We start from the raw sequence: 17,476 nt of genomic DNA, 5'->3' as shown, positions 1-17,476 counted from the left end.
AGCTAAGCTAAGCTAGGCTAGGCTAGGTTAGGATAGGCTAAAACAAGCTCCAGCTATCACCATAGGGCTCAAAGGAAACTTGAAGGTCAATACTCCATCCCCCAGCCTCCCTAAGCCCCGCCGCAAACTTCTCACCCCAAGGAATTGGGCAACCCGCATTCCAGTGAAACCCCAGAGAAAAGGCTTAACACCTTCCAGACAATTCTTTCCATTTCTCAACTACTCCAACCATGAGAAAGTTTTCTTCTTTATACTGAACCAAAGCTATAGACTCTTTTCCTTGTGGCCTCCATGGTCAAGTGGGTCCCCATCACACTTCAAGCGGTCAGCTGTCATCCTCCACCTTGAGGACCCTCAGTCCCAGGGCTTCCCTCGCTCAAGGACCTGGATCCCCTCCCAGTCCTGGCTGGCTGCTCTTCCCTGACTACATCCATAAAGACCAGGACCCCCAGGGGCGCCTGGGTGGCGCAGTCGGTTAAGCGTCCGACTTCAGCCAGGTCACGATCTCGCGGTCCGTGAGTTCGAGCCCCGCGTCGGGCTCTGGGCTGATGGCTCAGAGCCTGGAGCCTGTTTCCGATTCTGTGTCTCCCTCTCTCTCTGCCCCTCCCCCGTTCATGCTCTGTCTCTCCCTGTCCCAAAAATAAATAAACATTGAAAAAAAAAAAAATTTAAAAAAAGACCAGGACCCCTACCCTGAATGCAGCAGCCTGAAGTCACAGTGCTCCCCACATCTTCACGGGGGCCACTAGGCCACATGAAGTGTCTTGCACACGGGTGGTGGCTGGCCTTTCCAGGACTTGCAATCTTCCTGTCTAGCAGCATCATTTATATCCAGCTCACTGTTGGGGCGCCTGGGTGGCTCAGTCGGTTGGGAATCTGACTCTTGGTTTCGGCTGAGATTGTGATGTCACCTCACCGTTTGTGAGTTTGAGCTCCATGTCGGGCTCTGCACTGACAGTGTGGAACCTGCTTGGGATTCTCTCTCTCCCTCTCTCTCTCTGCCCCTCCCCTGCTCATGTTCTTTCTCTCTCTCTCAAAATAAACAAACTTAAAAAAAAAAAATCCAGCTCACTGTTAAGAGTTTGAGTTTCTCAAGGGCAGTGGCTCCTCTGGTTCAATCTGTGCTATCCCAGCACCCAGCAGGTGCTTAGCTGAATGAATGAATGAATGAATGAATGAATGGCTCACAAACAGTAGATAAGAGGGCTCGTCATCATCATCATTATGGTACCACAGCAGATTATGGTTAGCAAATGTATAGACATTGATGGCTGTGGGACCCCAGAGGTAAGAACACTGGGGAAGGGGTCACAAAAGGTCACGCAGTCTTGGAACCAACAAATCTATGTCCTGGCAGAGCACTGACTATGATCAAGTTTCATCCTGCAGGATAGTGTGGTCCTTGCTCCAAAAACTCAGGTGTCCCTGTACCTGGGCCTTCCAAGGATCATCTAGGATTTAGGACCAGTAGTGCCCTTCGATCACTAACGCTCAAGGGACACAGGAGCTGAAAGAGGCTTGTAGAGGTAGGACTATATGATGCGGAGGACAGGCACTGAATGCGTGAGGGTGGGAGTGAGTGTGAGCACACATGTCACATGTGTGGACACACGAGGGTGCACACGATGCAGATATTCACGAAGCAGGAAACTGAAAGCAAACGTGTGCAAAGCCTGGAGGGTGTGCTGGGCTCCTCCAAGGAGCGTCTCTTCGCCGGGTCTGGTGGCTGTGGCTCCCAAGGCCCGACTGAATCAGCACATTTTATTTTAATTTTTTTTTTTAATGTTTATTTATTTTTTTTTGAGACAGAGAGAGACAGAGCATGAACGGGGGAGGGGCAGAGAGAGAGAGGGAGACACAGAATCGGAAGCAGGCTCCAGGCTCTGAGCCATCAGCCCAGAGCCCGACGCGGGGCTCGAACTCATGGACCGTGAGATCGTGACCTGAGCTGAAGTCGGATGCTTAACCGACTGAGCCACCCAGGCGCCCCTGAATCAGCACATTTTAGAGACCACTGGCTCAGCCACACCATGAGGACCCTCCTCAAATTCAAAGGAAGGAGATATTGCTTTTTTTTTTTCCTTTCCTTTTATTTATTTATTTTGAGAGAGAGAAAGGAAGAGGGGCAGAGAGAGAGAGAGAGAGGGAAAGAGAATCTCAGCGCAGAGCCTGATGCAGGGCTCGATCCCACGAACCCCAAGATCATGACCTGAGCTGAAATCAAGAGTCGGAGGCTTACCCGACTGAGCCACCCAGGTGGCCCTGAAAGGAGGTATTTCTATTTCTATTTACTAGTTGGACCATGGGTACGATCCGGCTAGAGTATAAATAGAGCCCCTGAGACCTCACGGCTTTGAAACCAGGCACTTATTAACTAACCTTGCAAGGGATTCATGAAATGAATCATGAAATGTGATTCTCATGAAATGTGAAGGCTCTGTAACGAGGGTGGAGGAGACTTCTCAGAGGGAGTGAGGTGGGGAGAGTGGGGAGCAAGGAAGAGGAAGAAACTCCCTGCAAAGATCTGACCGCCAGGGGCTGGGAGCCCCCTCCCAGTTCCCCTCCGTGGTGGTCAGCACACCTCATTTGGCAAATGGAAACAACCAGTGCTTGAACAGGTCTAAGAAATAGTTCCAACTCAAGGTGTCTTTCTGCCAGAGACCAGGGCCCCGAAACAGAAGCCAACCTGAGTTCTGGCTGAACGCCCCCCAGGAATTCAGACTAGCCCAGGGTTCTCTTGCCCCACCCACGGTCGGCAAGGTCAAATGTGCAAAATCCAGTGCGGGTGTGGGAATTTCAAATCTAAGGCAGGTGACCGTGGACTGAAACTCCAATCAGGAGTCAGAAGCTCTCGTCGCCTTTCTCTAAGGCACCTTCCTCATCTTCAAAGTCAATTTGCTCAGAAGATGCACCTGAGAGTGGGTGCGCTGCCTCTCCTCCCCCCTAGCAACCCTCCCCCCTTCTGCACCTCTACTGCAAATGCCTGCCCTCTAAGTCTACACCCTTTCTTTCTCCCTCCCTCAAGGAGGAGACTAAGGAGGAGAAAAATAAATGGGATAAGGATGGGCAACATAAGAAATGAACAGTCCCCATAACATCCTCGCCTTTTCTGGGCTTAGTGGTGACGTGGGCGTTGGAGGGGCATCTACAACATCACCATTTCGGATTCTCAATAAAAAGACAACTTTCCCAGAGCCAAATGCTCCTCTCTCCACCCTTTCTTTGGGGGAATGAAAGACAAACTTTTAGTATAGCTACAAAAACACAGCAGCCACATTTTGAGGTGCTGCATTTGTTTTTGTTTTTGTTAATGTTTATTTATTTTTGAGAGAGACAGAGACAGAGTGCGAGCAGAGGAGGGGCAGAGAAAGAAGGAGACACAGAATCTAAAGCAGGCTCCAGGCTCTGAGCTGTCAGTCAGCCCAGATGTGGGGCTCGAACCCACGAACCATGAGATCATAACCTGAGCCGAAGTCGGACGCTTAACCGACTGAGCCACCCAGGCGCCCCTGAGGTGCTGCATTTGGGTCCTACCCTTAAGTGGCCACCCTCAGTATCTCCTGTTGAAAGAGGCCCCCGGATAAGCCCTGGGTAATTAAAGTTTCCCGTCTAGCCTTGACCTCCACCAGCTTCTGTTACAGCCCTGGACACAAACCCAGAGTCAGTTTCTTCTGGGCCTTCTCACTCTTCGTTTAAAATCAGGCCACTGTTCTCTTGGCTCAGGCTATCCAGTAACACACTTGGAAATGAAGAGGGAGCTTTCTCTGGCCAGGATGATGATGCCTCTGGCTTCCCACACTCACTCGAAAATTCTCTTCCTCCTACAACACAGCATTTAGCAGCCAGGCTCATTTGTGGTAGGCCCCAGGGGTACAAAGACAAGTGACCCCCAGCCCAAGAACCCAACATCCTCACAGCTGGGTCGGGGGAGGGATCCAGTTCTTTCGCCAAACCTTGACAATGCAAGACATCCCTAAGCAACACTTCCAAATAGAAAAATCAAACTTAAGAGATCAAAGCACATTCGGCAGTACCTGCATGCATTTCTCTAGCTCAGAACAAAAGGAACAGGCGTACTTTATGCCCATCAAGTCAGGTTTTGAGTGAACTAAGGCGACATCAGAATCTGGATCTGGCAACTCTGATTAAACTGAAATTTTTGCTGAAAGTGAGTGCACTCCTGGGACGACTGGGGGTGTGGGGGTGAAGGGAGGGGTGGAGGGTACTGCTGTCCGTTCTGTGTTTTGTAGTTAGATAGCAGCTCCATTCCCATTAGGACTGGGCTTTGGGAAGATCGATCCTCCTGCTGAGGGTAGGAATATGGAGGCTTTGGTTAAGGCTCTGACGTCCCCAAATCCGAGGGCCTCCTTGGGCAGGCCTGCCTACTCCGGCTCCCCAATCCCTCAGGAGGCAAGGAGAAGGTGGTCATGGTGCCTCAAGGACTGGGAAGCCCTGCTCACTTGCGGTAACGGGTTGAAAAGGGTGCCCCCTGCCAAATTCACGGCCACCCAGAACCTCAGAATGTGATCCTGTTTGGAAATAGGATCATCGCATATGTAATAAATTAAACTAAGATGAAGTCGTACTAGATTAGGGTGGGCCCTAAATCCAATGACTGGTGTCCTTACAAGGGGGCCATGTGAGGACACACATACAAGGAGAACACCATCAAGAACACCTGGGCGGCTCAGTCGGTGGAGCATAAGACTTCGGCTCAGGTCATGATCTCGCGGTTCATGAGTTCGAACCCCACGTGGGGCTCCGTGCTGACAGCTCAGAGCCTGGAGCCTGCTTCAGATTCTGTGTCTCCCTCTCTCCCTGCTCCTCCCCAACTTGTGCTCTGTCTCGCTTTGCCTCTGTCTCTCAAAAATAAAGAAATGTAAAAAAAAATTTTTTTTAATTCAAGAAGTAATAAACAAACATTTAAAAATTAAAAAAAAAAAGAACACTTGAGGCACTTGGGTGGCTCAGTTGATCAAGCCTCCAACTTCTGCTCAGATAATGAACTCATGGTCCGTGGGTTCAAGCCCCACATCGGGCTCTGCACAGACAGTGATAGAACAAGGCAGAGATCGGAGTGACAGGTCTGTAAGCCAAGGTTATGCCAATGATTGCTGGTGACCACCAGAAGCTACAAGAGGCATGGAAGGATTCATTCTTCTTCCCTCAAGCTTCCGTAGCCTCGCACAGCCCTGCCGGTACCCTAAGTTCCGGTTCCAGCCTCCAGAAGGGTAAGAGAATGCATTCACGCTGTTTTGAGCCACCGGCTTCGTGGTACTTTGTTACAGCAGCCGGAGGACGCTAATCCCGTCCTCCAGCAGTGGAGCGAGTGACTCCCATCGACAGAGCCTGGAAGGGCAGAAAGTCAGGGCAGAGCCCCAGGGGGACCAATTACTCACCAAGCAGCTAGGTCGCCGCTCTGCAGCTCAAACTGCGGGAGGAATCGACTTCAAAGGATCGATCAGACATTGCTTTTGAATTACTGAGCAAAAAAAGGAGGACCCAAAATCTGCACATCCACCAAAACTACAGCTATGTGATTGATCATCTGAAAATGAGGGGTGCAAATCTCCTGGGCCCTCACCGTGGGCCCTGCATTGAGCTAACTGCGTCACATACGTTAGCTTATTTAATCCCCACAATAACCCCACAAGGCAGGTACTGTTCTATCCACACTTGACAGAAAGGGAAACTGAGGCACGGCGCTTTTAAGTAACCTGCCCGAAGTAGCCTTCCAGGTAGCAAGAAGTAGGGTCTGGGTCTGAACCCAGGAAGCCTGGCTCCGCACTCATGCTCTTACAGCCTCAACCCTGCTTCGGCAGTGCATCAGGTGTGGAAAGCCAGACAACGGGAAATAAGTTGGTGTGTGACCTGTTCTTGGGGGTTTATAAGATGCTTATGCTTTTGTTTATGTGTAGAAAAGCAAAGGAAAAAGAAAAAGGTTGGAAGAGGCCACACTTCAATTGGGGACAGAAGCACAGTATTGATCAGTGCTGGCTGGACCGCTGCTGTGGCAGGTGACACTGTCGCAGGGCAGGGAGGAGAGTCAGGCAGGGGTCGGCAGGTGCAGGGCTCCTCCAGGCAGCATAGGAGCCCGGGAGGCCCCAGTAAGAGGTTTCCTCGCCCGGCCCTCAGTGAGGGCCAAGGCAGCTGAGGATAGGGGTCAATGCAGGAGTGAGCCGTCAGGTATTCAAGAGGACCTAACTATGCATGGTTTAAAATTTGTTGTTTTTTTAAGTCACGCAGGACAACAGGAAGAAGAAAATATGAAAGCGGGCCAGCAGAGAATCAGGGCTGGGCTGTGGGCAAAGCTGGGACCAAGGAGCTCCTTAGCAGGCTGCAGAGGGTCAGCAGCACTGCCAGGCTGGGGCAGGTGGCAAATCCCCGAATGGCCAGCCCCACAGCAGCCTTCCGGGTGAAGGCGGCCTGCCCCAGCCTGGGCAAAGGCAGCAGGGACAGGAGGCCCCTTGGGCGGATGGGCTCAGGCAGGTCCTGGAGCCAGCTGGCCATCTGGAGGGAGCTTGAGGTGGCAGGAGGGCAGGAAGCCCCCCAAGGCGTGGCAGGGCGATTGGTCTAGCCTAGTGACCGAAGGCACAGCAGGGCCCCTTCACAAGAGGAGGGGTTTGTCCATCACCTAGAGTCACTTGCTGAGCCGAGTCAGAAGTGTCTAGGTAACAAATCTCCCAACCTGGGGCCGCTGACCCTAGTGGGGTCGGGACAACAAGCGAAATTGGGCAGATGCACCCTGAAGGTAAACCGATGAGCTAGGAGGGAGGATGCCGAGTTTGTGGAAGCCCAGCCTTGGGGTCATGCAATCCCTGTTTTTGTAGGAGGTGGGGAGCCTGAAGGTGTGACACAGGGCTGGAGCCAAAGTGGTCTCTCCGGGTTCTCACCAAACCCCTTGAAAGGAACAGTTGCCTCCATTCTACGATGAAAGGCCAGAAGTGGTTAAGCAACTTGCCCACGGTCACAGTCACAGCTAATGACCCTGGAATAAGTGGGCTGTGTCCCCACCCTCCCCACACTCATGATGCATAACTGAGTCTTGACATCACGTGCCGGGGGGCCTTTCCAAACACAGTGGGGAAACAAAGACAGCATTCCCCAGTGGCCCCAGCCCCGGTAGCCACAGTGCTACCTGGCCCTCAGGGGAAGGCAGCGCTGTGCCCATCTTACCAGCAAGAAAACCAAGGCTTAGCGGGATCATGTAACTTGTTCAGGGTCACAGATCCCAGGCCCTGTCAGCCCTATGCTTGTCCGAATCCAAAGGTGACACTGCTCCCCCTGCCGTGCTGGGGTCTCCAGGTACTGCTCAGCTGACTCGAGCAGCTCTGCCTCTCTCCTCTTCTGGGACACAGGGATGGTTCCCAGGAAGGCGTCTCCGCAGCAGCTTGGGCCTCGGATCCCACTCCCTGCCGACAGGAGTCATGCAATGCAGCCATGACACTTGTGGCTGAAGGTAAACAAAGTGCCAGTGATCTGGGTCCAGGATGACCCAGGAAGGTCATTCAAAGCCACCAGCATTTGACCCTCCCTCCTCAGCAATAGCCTCCAGATTTGCCTGTGAAAGCCATTCTTCCCCAAGGCCAAGTCTGCTAGAGATAGGGCTGTACTTCTCCCTGCAGGGGTGGAGCACATGCCTCAGGCCTGGCCAATCAGAGCAAACAAGTCCCCTGGCCACAGCAATTGGTTGAGAGCCAGTAAGAAACAATAGCAAAGCTAAAGGGAGAGAGAGACAATAAGGCCTTTGCTGTGGTTACCCTTTCCCCCTGGACTGGAGCTGCTGTGGCCAGACTGCCACCACCAGGGACAAGCCACCTGAGAATGGGGACAACACAGAGAGGAAGCTGGCTTAAGAAAAAGAGAAACTAAGCACTGATAGTATCATCTGAGCGCCTAGGTCCAGCCATACCTGACACCAATTATGAGCCCATTAATCTCCTTTTTTGTTTATGCCACTTTTGGTTGAAAGTGACAGAAAACCCAACCTAGAATTCTGACTGACACCGCAGCTCTGGAGAACCACCGTCTGGCACCACACACAGGCTGGACTGGCCAGCTCTCTTGGGACCCTGGACCACACGTGCCTTCCCTTGAGCTTGACCTTGTTCCAGAGCCTGCTTCCTCATGGATGCCACCTTGCTTGTCCTCCTAAGACCTCTATGTGGACTCCCTTTATGACTCTTATGTAGCCAACAAACAAACTCAACCTTTCAAAGATTGTTCTAGAAAAAAATAGAATAAATAAAAGAAACCCAAGTCATCCCAAAGCAAACTGAAGAAGGAGGTCCCCAAGATGCACCCCCCAGTCCAGCTGGACTGTTGGGAACTGCTGGTACATGGGAGCAAAGGAGCCAAAGCATACTCCCAAATAAATCAAAGGGGCACAGACAAACCAACTACCCATTGCGTTTCCATCTCCACTCCAAATGCTTTTTTTTTTGTTTTTGCCCCAACTCAGCTTTCCTTGATTGCCCAAACTAGACCCACCAGGTGTGAACACCAGAGAACAGTGCTTGCAAGCCAGGGACTGGGAAGTCAGGGTGTCACGGAAACAGAGGAGGCAGGGAGGCTCCAGGTGCCAGCCTCCACTGACCTCCACACAGAGGCCGAGGCTGGACAGCAGCCCAGCCTCAGGAAGGGGCCAAGGCTCTGGCCACCCAGTGCCGGCCACAGAGCCTTTAAATAGAACCTCAACGCGGAGCACAAACACATTCCAAGCGCTTTTTAAAAACGCCCTAAGTATGACCTGGCCGGAGGCCTTCGCTCCCCCAGGCATTTTTCCGGTCTTGGCCCAATTCTGGAAATAATATTAATAGCTCGGTTAGAAGCTTACGGTGTGCAAAATACTTTATGGCCTTAAAAGGCTGGGACCATCGCTGTCTCTCTCTCTACAGATGAGAAAACTGAGGTCCAGGGACCTCGCAGGATACAAAGACAACTAGAGGGGGCTCTCTATGCTGCTTCCATCGCCCGGTGTTGGGGCGCGCCAGCAGCTCCCCGGCTCCGCGGGGCTTTCACAGCAGGACCCGCTGCCAGCTGCCACGTCCGGTTCCGACGGGCGCCTACTGCCCCAAAGCCAAGAAAGGGTAAAACAGATAAGGCGACGCCCCCAGGAGGCTCCCTAGTCACACTCGCTCCAGGAACGTCCTGATCTTTTGCAACGAGTTTAACAAACTCCCAGTTCTCAGCCTCTGTGGGTACATCAGACCCCGAGCGGCAGCCAAGGATAACTATCCCCTTTTGTTTTAAAAGATAAAAGGACAACGGGGCTAGTTTCTCCCTTGGGAGATACAGCTGGCAGGTGAGCCGCTGCGCGATTCTGTTTCCTAGAAGTTGCGCTGCGGACAAATCTCGCAACCAGCGGCGCAGGGGCGGGACCCGTGGTCGGGACCCGGGAGCGTGGGACTCCGGCTCCGCTGCCCCGGGGAACTTCTGAGCCCAGTCCGGGAGAGCTGCGGCCACTGCCCTCGACGGCCGGGCCAGGACCGCCCCCCCCCCCCCCGCCCCCAGACGCGCCGGCACGGACTCGGGGCGCGCAGGGCCTCGGGGGCGTGGGTTAAATGCTAAGGGCACCCCGGAACTCCTAAACTATCCCACCCAGTCCCACAAAGCAGAGCCGGGAAACCCGCCCACCCCCACCTCCCCCCACACACACCACGCCCCCACCTCCCGGGTCCCCAGCGCAGGGTGCTCGGGCGGGGGGGGGGGGGGGCGCAAGGCACAGGGCGGCGCGGGACGCTCACTTTTTGAACATGCTCTCCAGGTCCCTGATGAGGCGGCGGCTGAACTCCGGGAACTCGGTGTAGGGGTTGAAGACCTTGCAGCGGCGGGGCCGCGCGGTGCCCTCGTTGATGTCCAGCCGTCGGTTCAGCTGCGCGCTCAGCTCGGCGTCGGCGCAGGCGGTGGGCGCCCGCGCGGGGGACTCGTGCTCTGGCGCCAGGGCTGCGCCGGGCGCGGGCTGGAGGCCGCCCTCCTCCACCTCCTCCCACTGCAGCCGCCGCTGCAGCTTGAGCGCCAGCTCCTGGCTGGCCATGGCGGCGGGCCTGGGGACCCGGGGGCGCGGAACCCGACGCGGGGACTGGACGGACGGCGCGCTCCTCGCGGGCGCTGCGACTCTCTGCCAGGGCGGCCGGAATCCGGCGGTTGGGTGGAACCTCGGGCGGGGGGGCGGGGGTGGGCGGGGCGGAGCCGCCGCTTTAAAGGAGGCGCCGGGTCTCGGGGACCGCCCGGCCGGCCGGGGGCCGCAGGTGTCTGGGCTTCCGGGGGTCCCCACCCGCCGCCCCCTCCCCGGGGCTCGGGACGGGAGGCTGACCGCCCCCCGGGACACGGAGTGGACCCTCCGATCAACTCCGACCTTGCCGCCCGAGCCCGCTCGGAGGGAGACAGGGGACCCTGCGGTCCCCGGGGAAACGGCAGCGGGAAAGTTTCCCGACCGCTCGGGCGGTTCCTTTCTCGTTCCACAGAAATACCCCGGCTGGAAGTGCTCGCGGCCCAGGACAGGCTGGGGGTGGGAAAAATCGAGCTCCCTCAGGTGACACCCACGCGCCCCCATGGCTGGAAGTGGCACCCAGTGGCCGCGAGGTCTGGCAGTGGGAGGCGCCCGCTGGGGGGGGGGGGGGGGAGGGCTGCGTTTCTAACATTCGTTGAAAATAAATGTTGCCAAAACATACTCAAAATACTAAACACGAATAAGCAAACAGAAAAGAGAGCAAGCAAAGGAGACAAAACTCGTGGCTCCCCTGGAGGTAAGACCCCAGCGTGGCTTCGGGGGCTCTGGCTTTTTCTGTGACGCAAGAAAGAAGAGAAAAAGAAGCTCAAGAATAAATAAATAAATCAGCACTTTTAATAACAAGGGGACAAAACAAGTAAACTCGTCATTGTCCCTAAGGAAGGCTGATGCAGATGGCTGTTACATCAGCCAACCGTTGTAAACACTGGTCCGCCGCTGCCTGGATCACTCTGCTCTGACCACCTAGTGGGCTGCTGACCTCGGGGCGTGTCTGTGACCCCGGCTGAGCGCTGGGGCCTGAGACGGAGCACCAGCTTTTGGTGTGTGTGTGTGTGTGTGTGTGTGTGTGTGTGTGTGTGTGTGTGTGTGTGTGTGTGTGTGTGTGTGTACTGGGCAAGCAGAGGTCCTGCCAGGGATTGGGGGCATCTATAGAGGGCTAATGAAAAAGAGTTATTTGGGGGCACCTAGCTGGCCCAGTTGGTGGAGCATGCAACTCGATCTGAGGGTTGAGCTCGAGCCCCATGTTGGGTGTAGCGATTACTTACAGATAAAATATATATGTTTAAGTTTATTTTATTTTGAGAGAGAGAGCACGCAAGCAGGGGAGGGGCAGAGAGAAAATTCCAAGCAGGCCTAGTGCCGTCAGTGCAGAAATCAAGAATCAGATGTCCAACCCACTCAGCCACCCAGGCACCTCTACAAATAAAATCTTTTTAAAAAGTTATTTATAAATACAGAGAACAGGGACACCCGGGTGGCTCAATCAGTTAAGCATCCGACTTCAGCTCAGATCATGATCTCACAGCCTGCTTGCTCCTTCTCTCTCCGTCGCTCAAATAAATAAATAAAAAACTTTTTAAAAATTAAAAATAAAATAATAAATAAATACAGAGAAAAAACAGGGATGCTGGAGGGGTGTCAAGTGGAGGGATGGGCTAAATGGGTGATGGGAATTGAGGGCACTTGTTGGGATGGACACTGGGTGTTATATGTAAATGATGAATCACCAAATTCTACTCCTGAAGTCATTTATTACAGTATATGTTAACTAACTTGGATTTAAATTAAATTTTTGAAATTTTAAAAATTAAAGAGTTATTTAAAACAAAAAGGTATTAGGAAATACTAAGTTTTTAAATAAGGGTATCAAATAAAATCTTTTAAAATTTTTAAAAATGTTTATTTTTGAGACAGGGAGGGAGAGAGAGAGAGAGAGAATGAGAACCATCCAGGGAGGGGCAGGGAGAGAGGGAGACAGAGGATCCGAAGCGTGCTCTGTGCTGAAAGCAGAGCACCTGATGGGCTCAAACCCGCCAACTGTGAGACTACGACCTGAGCCAAAATCAAGAATCAGATGCTTAATCGACTGAGCCACATAGGTGCCCTCAAATAAAATATTTTAGGGGCACCTGAGTCACTCGGTTAAGTGGCCAACTTCGGCTCAGGTCATAATCTCACCGTTTGAGAGTTTGAGCCCCGCATCAGGCTCTATGCTGAGAGCTCGAAGACTGGAGACTGCTTCAGATTCTGTGTCCCTCTCTCTCTGCCCCTCCCCGACTCACACCCTGTCTCTCTCTCTCTCTCTCTCTCAAAAATAAACATTAAAAAAAATAAAATAAAATCTCTTAACATTCCCACTAAACAATTGTATCTGGTTCTGCAAAAGCAGCCATTTTTACATTAGATTTTATGCTTGAAATGACGATTGATGGACCCTTTTATTTAAAAAAAAAATTTTTTTTTAACGTTTATTTGTTTTTGAGACAGAGAGAGACAGAGCATGAACGGGGGAGGGTCAGAGAGAGGGAGACACAGAATCTGAAACAGGCTCCAGGCTCTGAGCTGTCAGCACAGAGCCCGACGCGGGGCTCAAACTCACGGACCACGAGATCATGACCTGAGCCCAAGTCGGCCGCTTAACCGTCTGAGCCACCCAGGTGCCCCTGATGGACCCTTTTAAATACATCACAGGATGCTACCCTTCTTGACCTGATGGTGGTGACTACCTTTGCTTTGTTGTCACTTCTGTTTTGAGTACTTTATATGTGACATATTTCATACACACACCAAAAAAGGATTTAAAATTAATACTCTCCATCAACAAGAAACTGCATGAAATGGTAATACAAAATGTAAACAATTGTTTCACATGCTAAAATTTACCACAGTTCACATTAAATTTAAAGAATCTAATAGCTTTGGGGTACATGACTGGTTCAGTCTGTGGACTGCTCAATTCCTGATCTCAGGGTCATGAGTTTGAGCCCCATGTTTGGTGTACAGATTACTAAAAAAAAAATTAAAATAAAATAAAAATAAATTATAATAAGATCTTCAAAACCAAACTAATAGCTTTGCCTTTTCTATCACTTATGAATAGAACATAACACTGAAACTTCTCATGTTCCTGAGAGTGGATTTTGAATGCAATTCAACTTTGTCCTTTAAATGTTTCTAAAGGATGAAGCCCTCTTTTTTACAGGTTTACTTAAAGTTTGGACATGTGCAAACACTTGTCATACCATTGTTATGATCAAGGTAATAAACATATCCATCACCTCCAAAAATTTACTTGTGTCCCCTTGGGTTTTGTTTTGGGCAGTTTTTTGGTAACAACACTGAACGTGAGATTTATTCTCTTAAGCCTTAAAATCCAAAATACATGCTCTATATTACACAGTGGATCTCTAAGGAAGTACTTTTGCATAGTGTGCATGTGAAATATGAGCTGTCCCCTGGGTGCAACTCAAAAGGCATGTCACCTGCGAGGGACAGAGTTTGGTGGCTGTGCCCACCAGGCCTCCCCCAAGCTTCCTTGCCACTGAGGTACTGGCAGAGGATGGAACTCCTCTGAAGCCATGCCCACCCCTGGCAGCAAAGCCGCAGATACCCACGATACTCACCAGGCAACTCCCAGTCACCCCCCCAAGAAAGAAGTCTCGGTATCTCACTAGTGACCCCAGGTGAATCACAGTCACTGCCATTGCTGGAAAAGCCCTGCTCTCCAGCCCTCCTTCTGCAGTGTCCAGCTGGGTGCCTGACAAACTCAAAACATGACTGTTGAATGATGGGTCAATATCACTAGTCCTGTGCAAATATGATACACGTTTTGTAAAATAAATTTCTTGTTTTTAAAGTTTATTCATTTATCTTGAGATAGAGAGAACCAGGGGGTAAGGAACAGAGAGGCTGGGGGGGGGGGGGGGTGGTGGGGGACAGACAATCCAAAGTGGGCTCGAGCAGAGAGCCCGATGCAGGGCTTGAACTCAGGAACCATTAGATGATGACCTGAGCCGAAGTCGGACGCTTCATCGACTGAGCCACCCAGGTGCCCCTGTAAAAGAAATTTCTATATAAAGAAGAGAAAAGGGAACGCTGTAAATGTGAGAAGTCAGATTGTTTTCATTCTCTGTTAATTCTCGTTTTTCTGAATTTTCTACAGTGAGTATAAACACTGTTATCACCAGAAAACAAATGTTATGTTTAAAATCAAGTATTGGCAGGTGGATATTTTCACTGTAGAGCAGCTGAAAGTGCTTCTTCACCCTGCTGTCCTCTGGTGAGCCGCTAACTTTCCCCTGGGGTGGCTAAAGGAGGTTCTGCTTTTCGTAGGGAGACCAAATGTGTTTTAACTCTAAGACTTGTTTTTCAATGATTGCTGTGTAACAAACCATCCCCAAACCTGGTGGCTCTAAAAAAGTACATCTAGGGGCGCCTGGGTGGCGCAGTCGGTTGAGCGTCCGACTTCAGCCAGGTCACGATCTCGCGGTCCGTGAGTTCGAGCCCCGCGTCGGGCTCTGGACTGATGGCTCAGAGCCTGGAGCCTGTTTCCGATTCTGTGTCTCCCTCTCTCTCTCTGCCCCTCCCCCGTTCATGCTCTGTCTCTCTCTGTCCCAAAAATAAATAAACATTGAAAAAAAAAATTTTAAAAAGTACATCTACTTGGCTCACATGTCTGCAATTTGGGCACGACTTCATGGGACAAATGTCTTTCCTGACCCACTTGGGTTAAGTGGGAGCAGCTCCAAGACAGGGGACAGGAATGAATCTGAAGACTTGATCCCTCCCAGGTACAGAACTGATGCTGGCTAATGCTTGGTTCTTCCTTAGGGCTGTTGACTGGAACACCTATACCCGGCGTCTTCACGTGGCCTGAGCCTCCTTATAACAAGGAGGCTGGGTTCCAAGGGCAGGCTTGCAAAGAAGGAGTCACCTTTTATGATGTAGGCTCAGGAATAGCGTAGCTGAACTCCATTGGTCAAGACGGTCAGTCACAAAGGAGAGAATATAAACCTCCATCTCTCAGTGAAGGAGTGACAGCATCACATCTAGGGATAGCATGGGAGATGGGATATGTACTATTGAGGCCGTCTTCGGAAAATACAATTTGCCAGTCCTCCCTCTGAGTCCTCTTCCAGTTCTGTGACATTTGGACAAGAACAGAAACGTCTTTCAGCTCGGATAGTTGGCACAGGTCTCTGGGCCCTCTGGGAAGGGCTGATCCACAAGTCACAAAGAAGATGGAATGAACTAAATTCCAAAAAGGGAAAAACCTTTCCAAAAGAGCAGAAACCTGGGGTAGCGTCCATCCCTGGAGGCATTCTGTCCTGCTTATGTTTGCATTTCCAACTTCTTTAACAAGTCAAAACCTCAGGGCTCTGCTTTGTTTTAGAGGAACATGTTTGTCCTTTAAAAATTAATTGTTGGAGGGTCGCCTGGGTGGCTCAGTCAGTTAAGCATCTGACTTCAGCTCAGGTCATGTTCTCGCATTTCCAGAGTTCAAGCCCCGCGTTGGGCTCTATGCTGACAGCTCAGAGCCTGGAGCCTGCTTTGGATTCTGTGTGTCTCTCTCTTCTCTGCTCCTTTCCTGCTTACTCTCTGTCTCTCTGTCTCTCTCTCTCAAAAATAAATAAAAACAGGGGCGCCTGGGTGGCTCAGTCGGTTAAGTGGCCGACTTCAGCTCAGGTCATGATCTCACGGTTTGTGAGTTCAAGCCCCGTGTCGGGCTCTGTGCTGACAGCTGAGAGCCTGGATCCTGTTTCAGATTCTGTGTCTCCCTCTCTCTCTCACCCTCCCCTGTTCATGCTCTGTCTCTCTCTGTCTCAAAAATAAATAAACATTAAAAAAATTTTAAAAATAAATAAATAAAAACATAAATAAATAAACAAATAAATAAATAAAAACATTAACAAAAAATTTTTTAAAAAGTTAATTGTTGCTACCGTGTGCTCTTTCCAAGTTTCTTCATGCCATCCCTCATTGAATTCAAAGTATTCTAAAATGAGACAGTGATGATGGTTGTACAACTACATGAATATATAAAAACCACGGAATTGTACATTTCAAAAGGATGAATTTTGTAGTATGTGAATCACGTCTCAACAAATCTGGTATTTAAAAAAATGACAAGAACAACCCATTACATATTAACATACATAATGTGAGAACATTGTGTTCAGCTTTGTATATGTCTTTAATGTCTGCCTGAATAAAAAAAAAAAATAGTTGAATAGAGCATCCACCTCTGCATTTGATTTGTTGCTTTGTTTGAGGTACATGCAGAAAATCCAGGCTTCCACAAGTGGCTGGAAATACACCTGGATATTTAACCAGAAAAGGAAAGAGTATTTGAATAATCTTTTCAGATAATTTGGTTATTGTCTTCTTTGATACTCCACCAAGACTCAGATAAGTGATAGTTTCTTGAAGTCTAATTGCAACATGGAAACAAGACCTGCAGTCCAAACTCTTCGCACTCTGTTACAACGAATGGATTATCTATCTTGAGCATCGAGTGGACCCTTGATTGGTGCACAATTTTGTAGCATTACGTATTGGTCATGTTGACACTTTTCACTTATGTGGTATTAAAGTTTTCCAAAATTCTAATTTTTGCTTGAAGCTCAAATATTGATAGCAAATGCTACCAACTGTTTATCCTGAAGTGACAGGTTCACTTTGTTCCTTGTTTAAAAAAGTGTCTCCAAATACCCCACTGTGATAACCATAGTCGGTCAGTTGTTCAAGTAAGAAAGAGTACTCGCTGGGAAAGGGGGCTAGTTCCGCTCGCGGCTCAGTCAATCGTACAAATGCTATGCTCAGGACGACTTCCACACTTTGGTCTTTAGCAGAAGTGCCTTTCATTTCATCACACCAAATATTAAAAAGACATACACTGAGATCAATGGAACAGAAAAGAGAGTCTAGAAGTAAACCCACACTTATATGGTCAGCTCAAAAACTTTCGTAACCGGCCTCTCTGCCAACAGGATAGACACCAAAAGTTTGATGGGAGCAGTTCAGGGAGGTACAAGAGACCTGCCAGAGAGTGCATGGTATTGGGTGCAGGTCGGTATGGGTTAGGCCTGTGATCTCGGCCGGGAAGGGACTGTGGGGGTGTGGTCTTCTAGGCATTCCATTGCTATCAGGGCTATTCTGGCCTGCCAGTTAGAATGTTCCAGTCATTGTCGGGGCGGCTGGGTGGCTCAGTCGGTTGAGCTTCCGACTTCGGCTCAGGTCATGATCTCACGGATCAGTCTGTGGGTTCAAGCCCCGCGTCGGGCTCTGTGCTAACAGCTCAGAGCCCAGAGCCTGGAGCCTGTTCCGGATTCTGTGTCTCTCTCTCTCTGACCCTGCCCCATTCATGCTCTGGTTCTCTCTGTCTCGAAAATAAATAAACGTTAAAAAATTTTTTTTTAATTAAAAAAAAAAAAAAGAATGCTCCAGTCATTGTCAAAGCCTCAA

General features: G+C 50.5%; 1 protein-coding gene across 1 annotated transcript in view; it reads right to left on the bottom strand.

The window, feature by feature from the left end:
- The window catches only part of EFHD1 (EF-hand domain family member D1), a 41,760-nt gene extending 31,694 nt beyond the window's left edge, over nucleotides 1-10,066 (bottom strand). Inside the window, exon 1 of the mRNA XM_086719960.1 lies at nucleotides 9,747-10,066. Coding sequence (XP_086576086.1) covers nucleotides 9,747-10,036 — 290 coding nt within the window. The 5' untranslated portion in view covers nucleotides 10,037-10,066. The remainder of the gene's footprint in view (nucleotides 1-9,746) is intronic.
- Nucleotides 10,067-17,476: the final 7,410 nt, after the last annotated feature.

The sequence above is a fragment of the Puma concolor genome, chromosome C1 (assembly GCF_028749965.1).
Source record: "Puma concolor isolate L17-30 chromosome C1, mPumCon1.1.hap2, whole genome shotgun sequence".
In the NCBI taxonomy this organism is placed as follows: domain Eukaryota; kingdom Metazoa; phylum Chordata; class Mammalia; order Carnivora; family Felidae; genus Puma; species Puma concolor.
The sequence above is the reverse complement of the archived record's forward strand: the minus strand, read 5'-3'. Positions and strand labels throughout refer to the sequence as shown.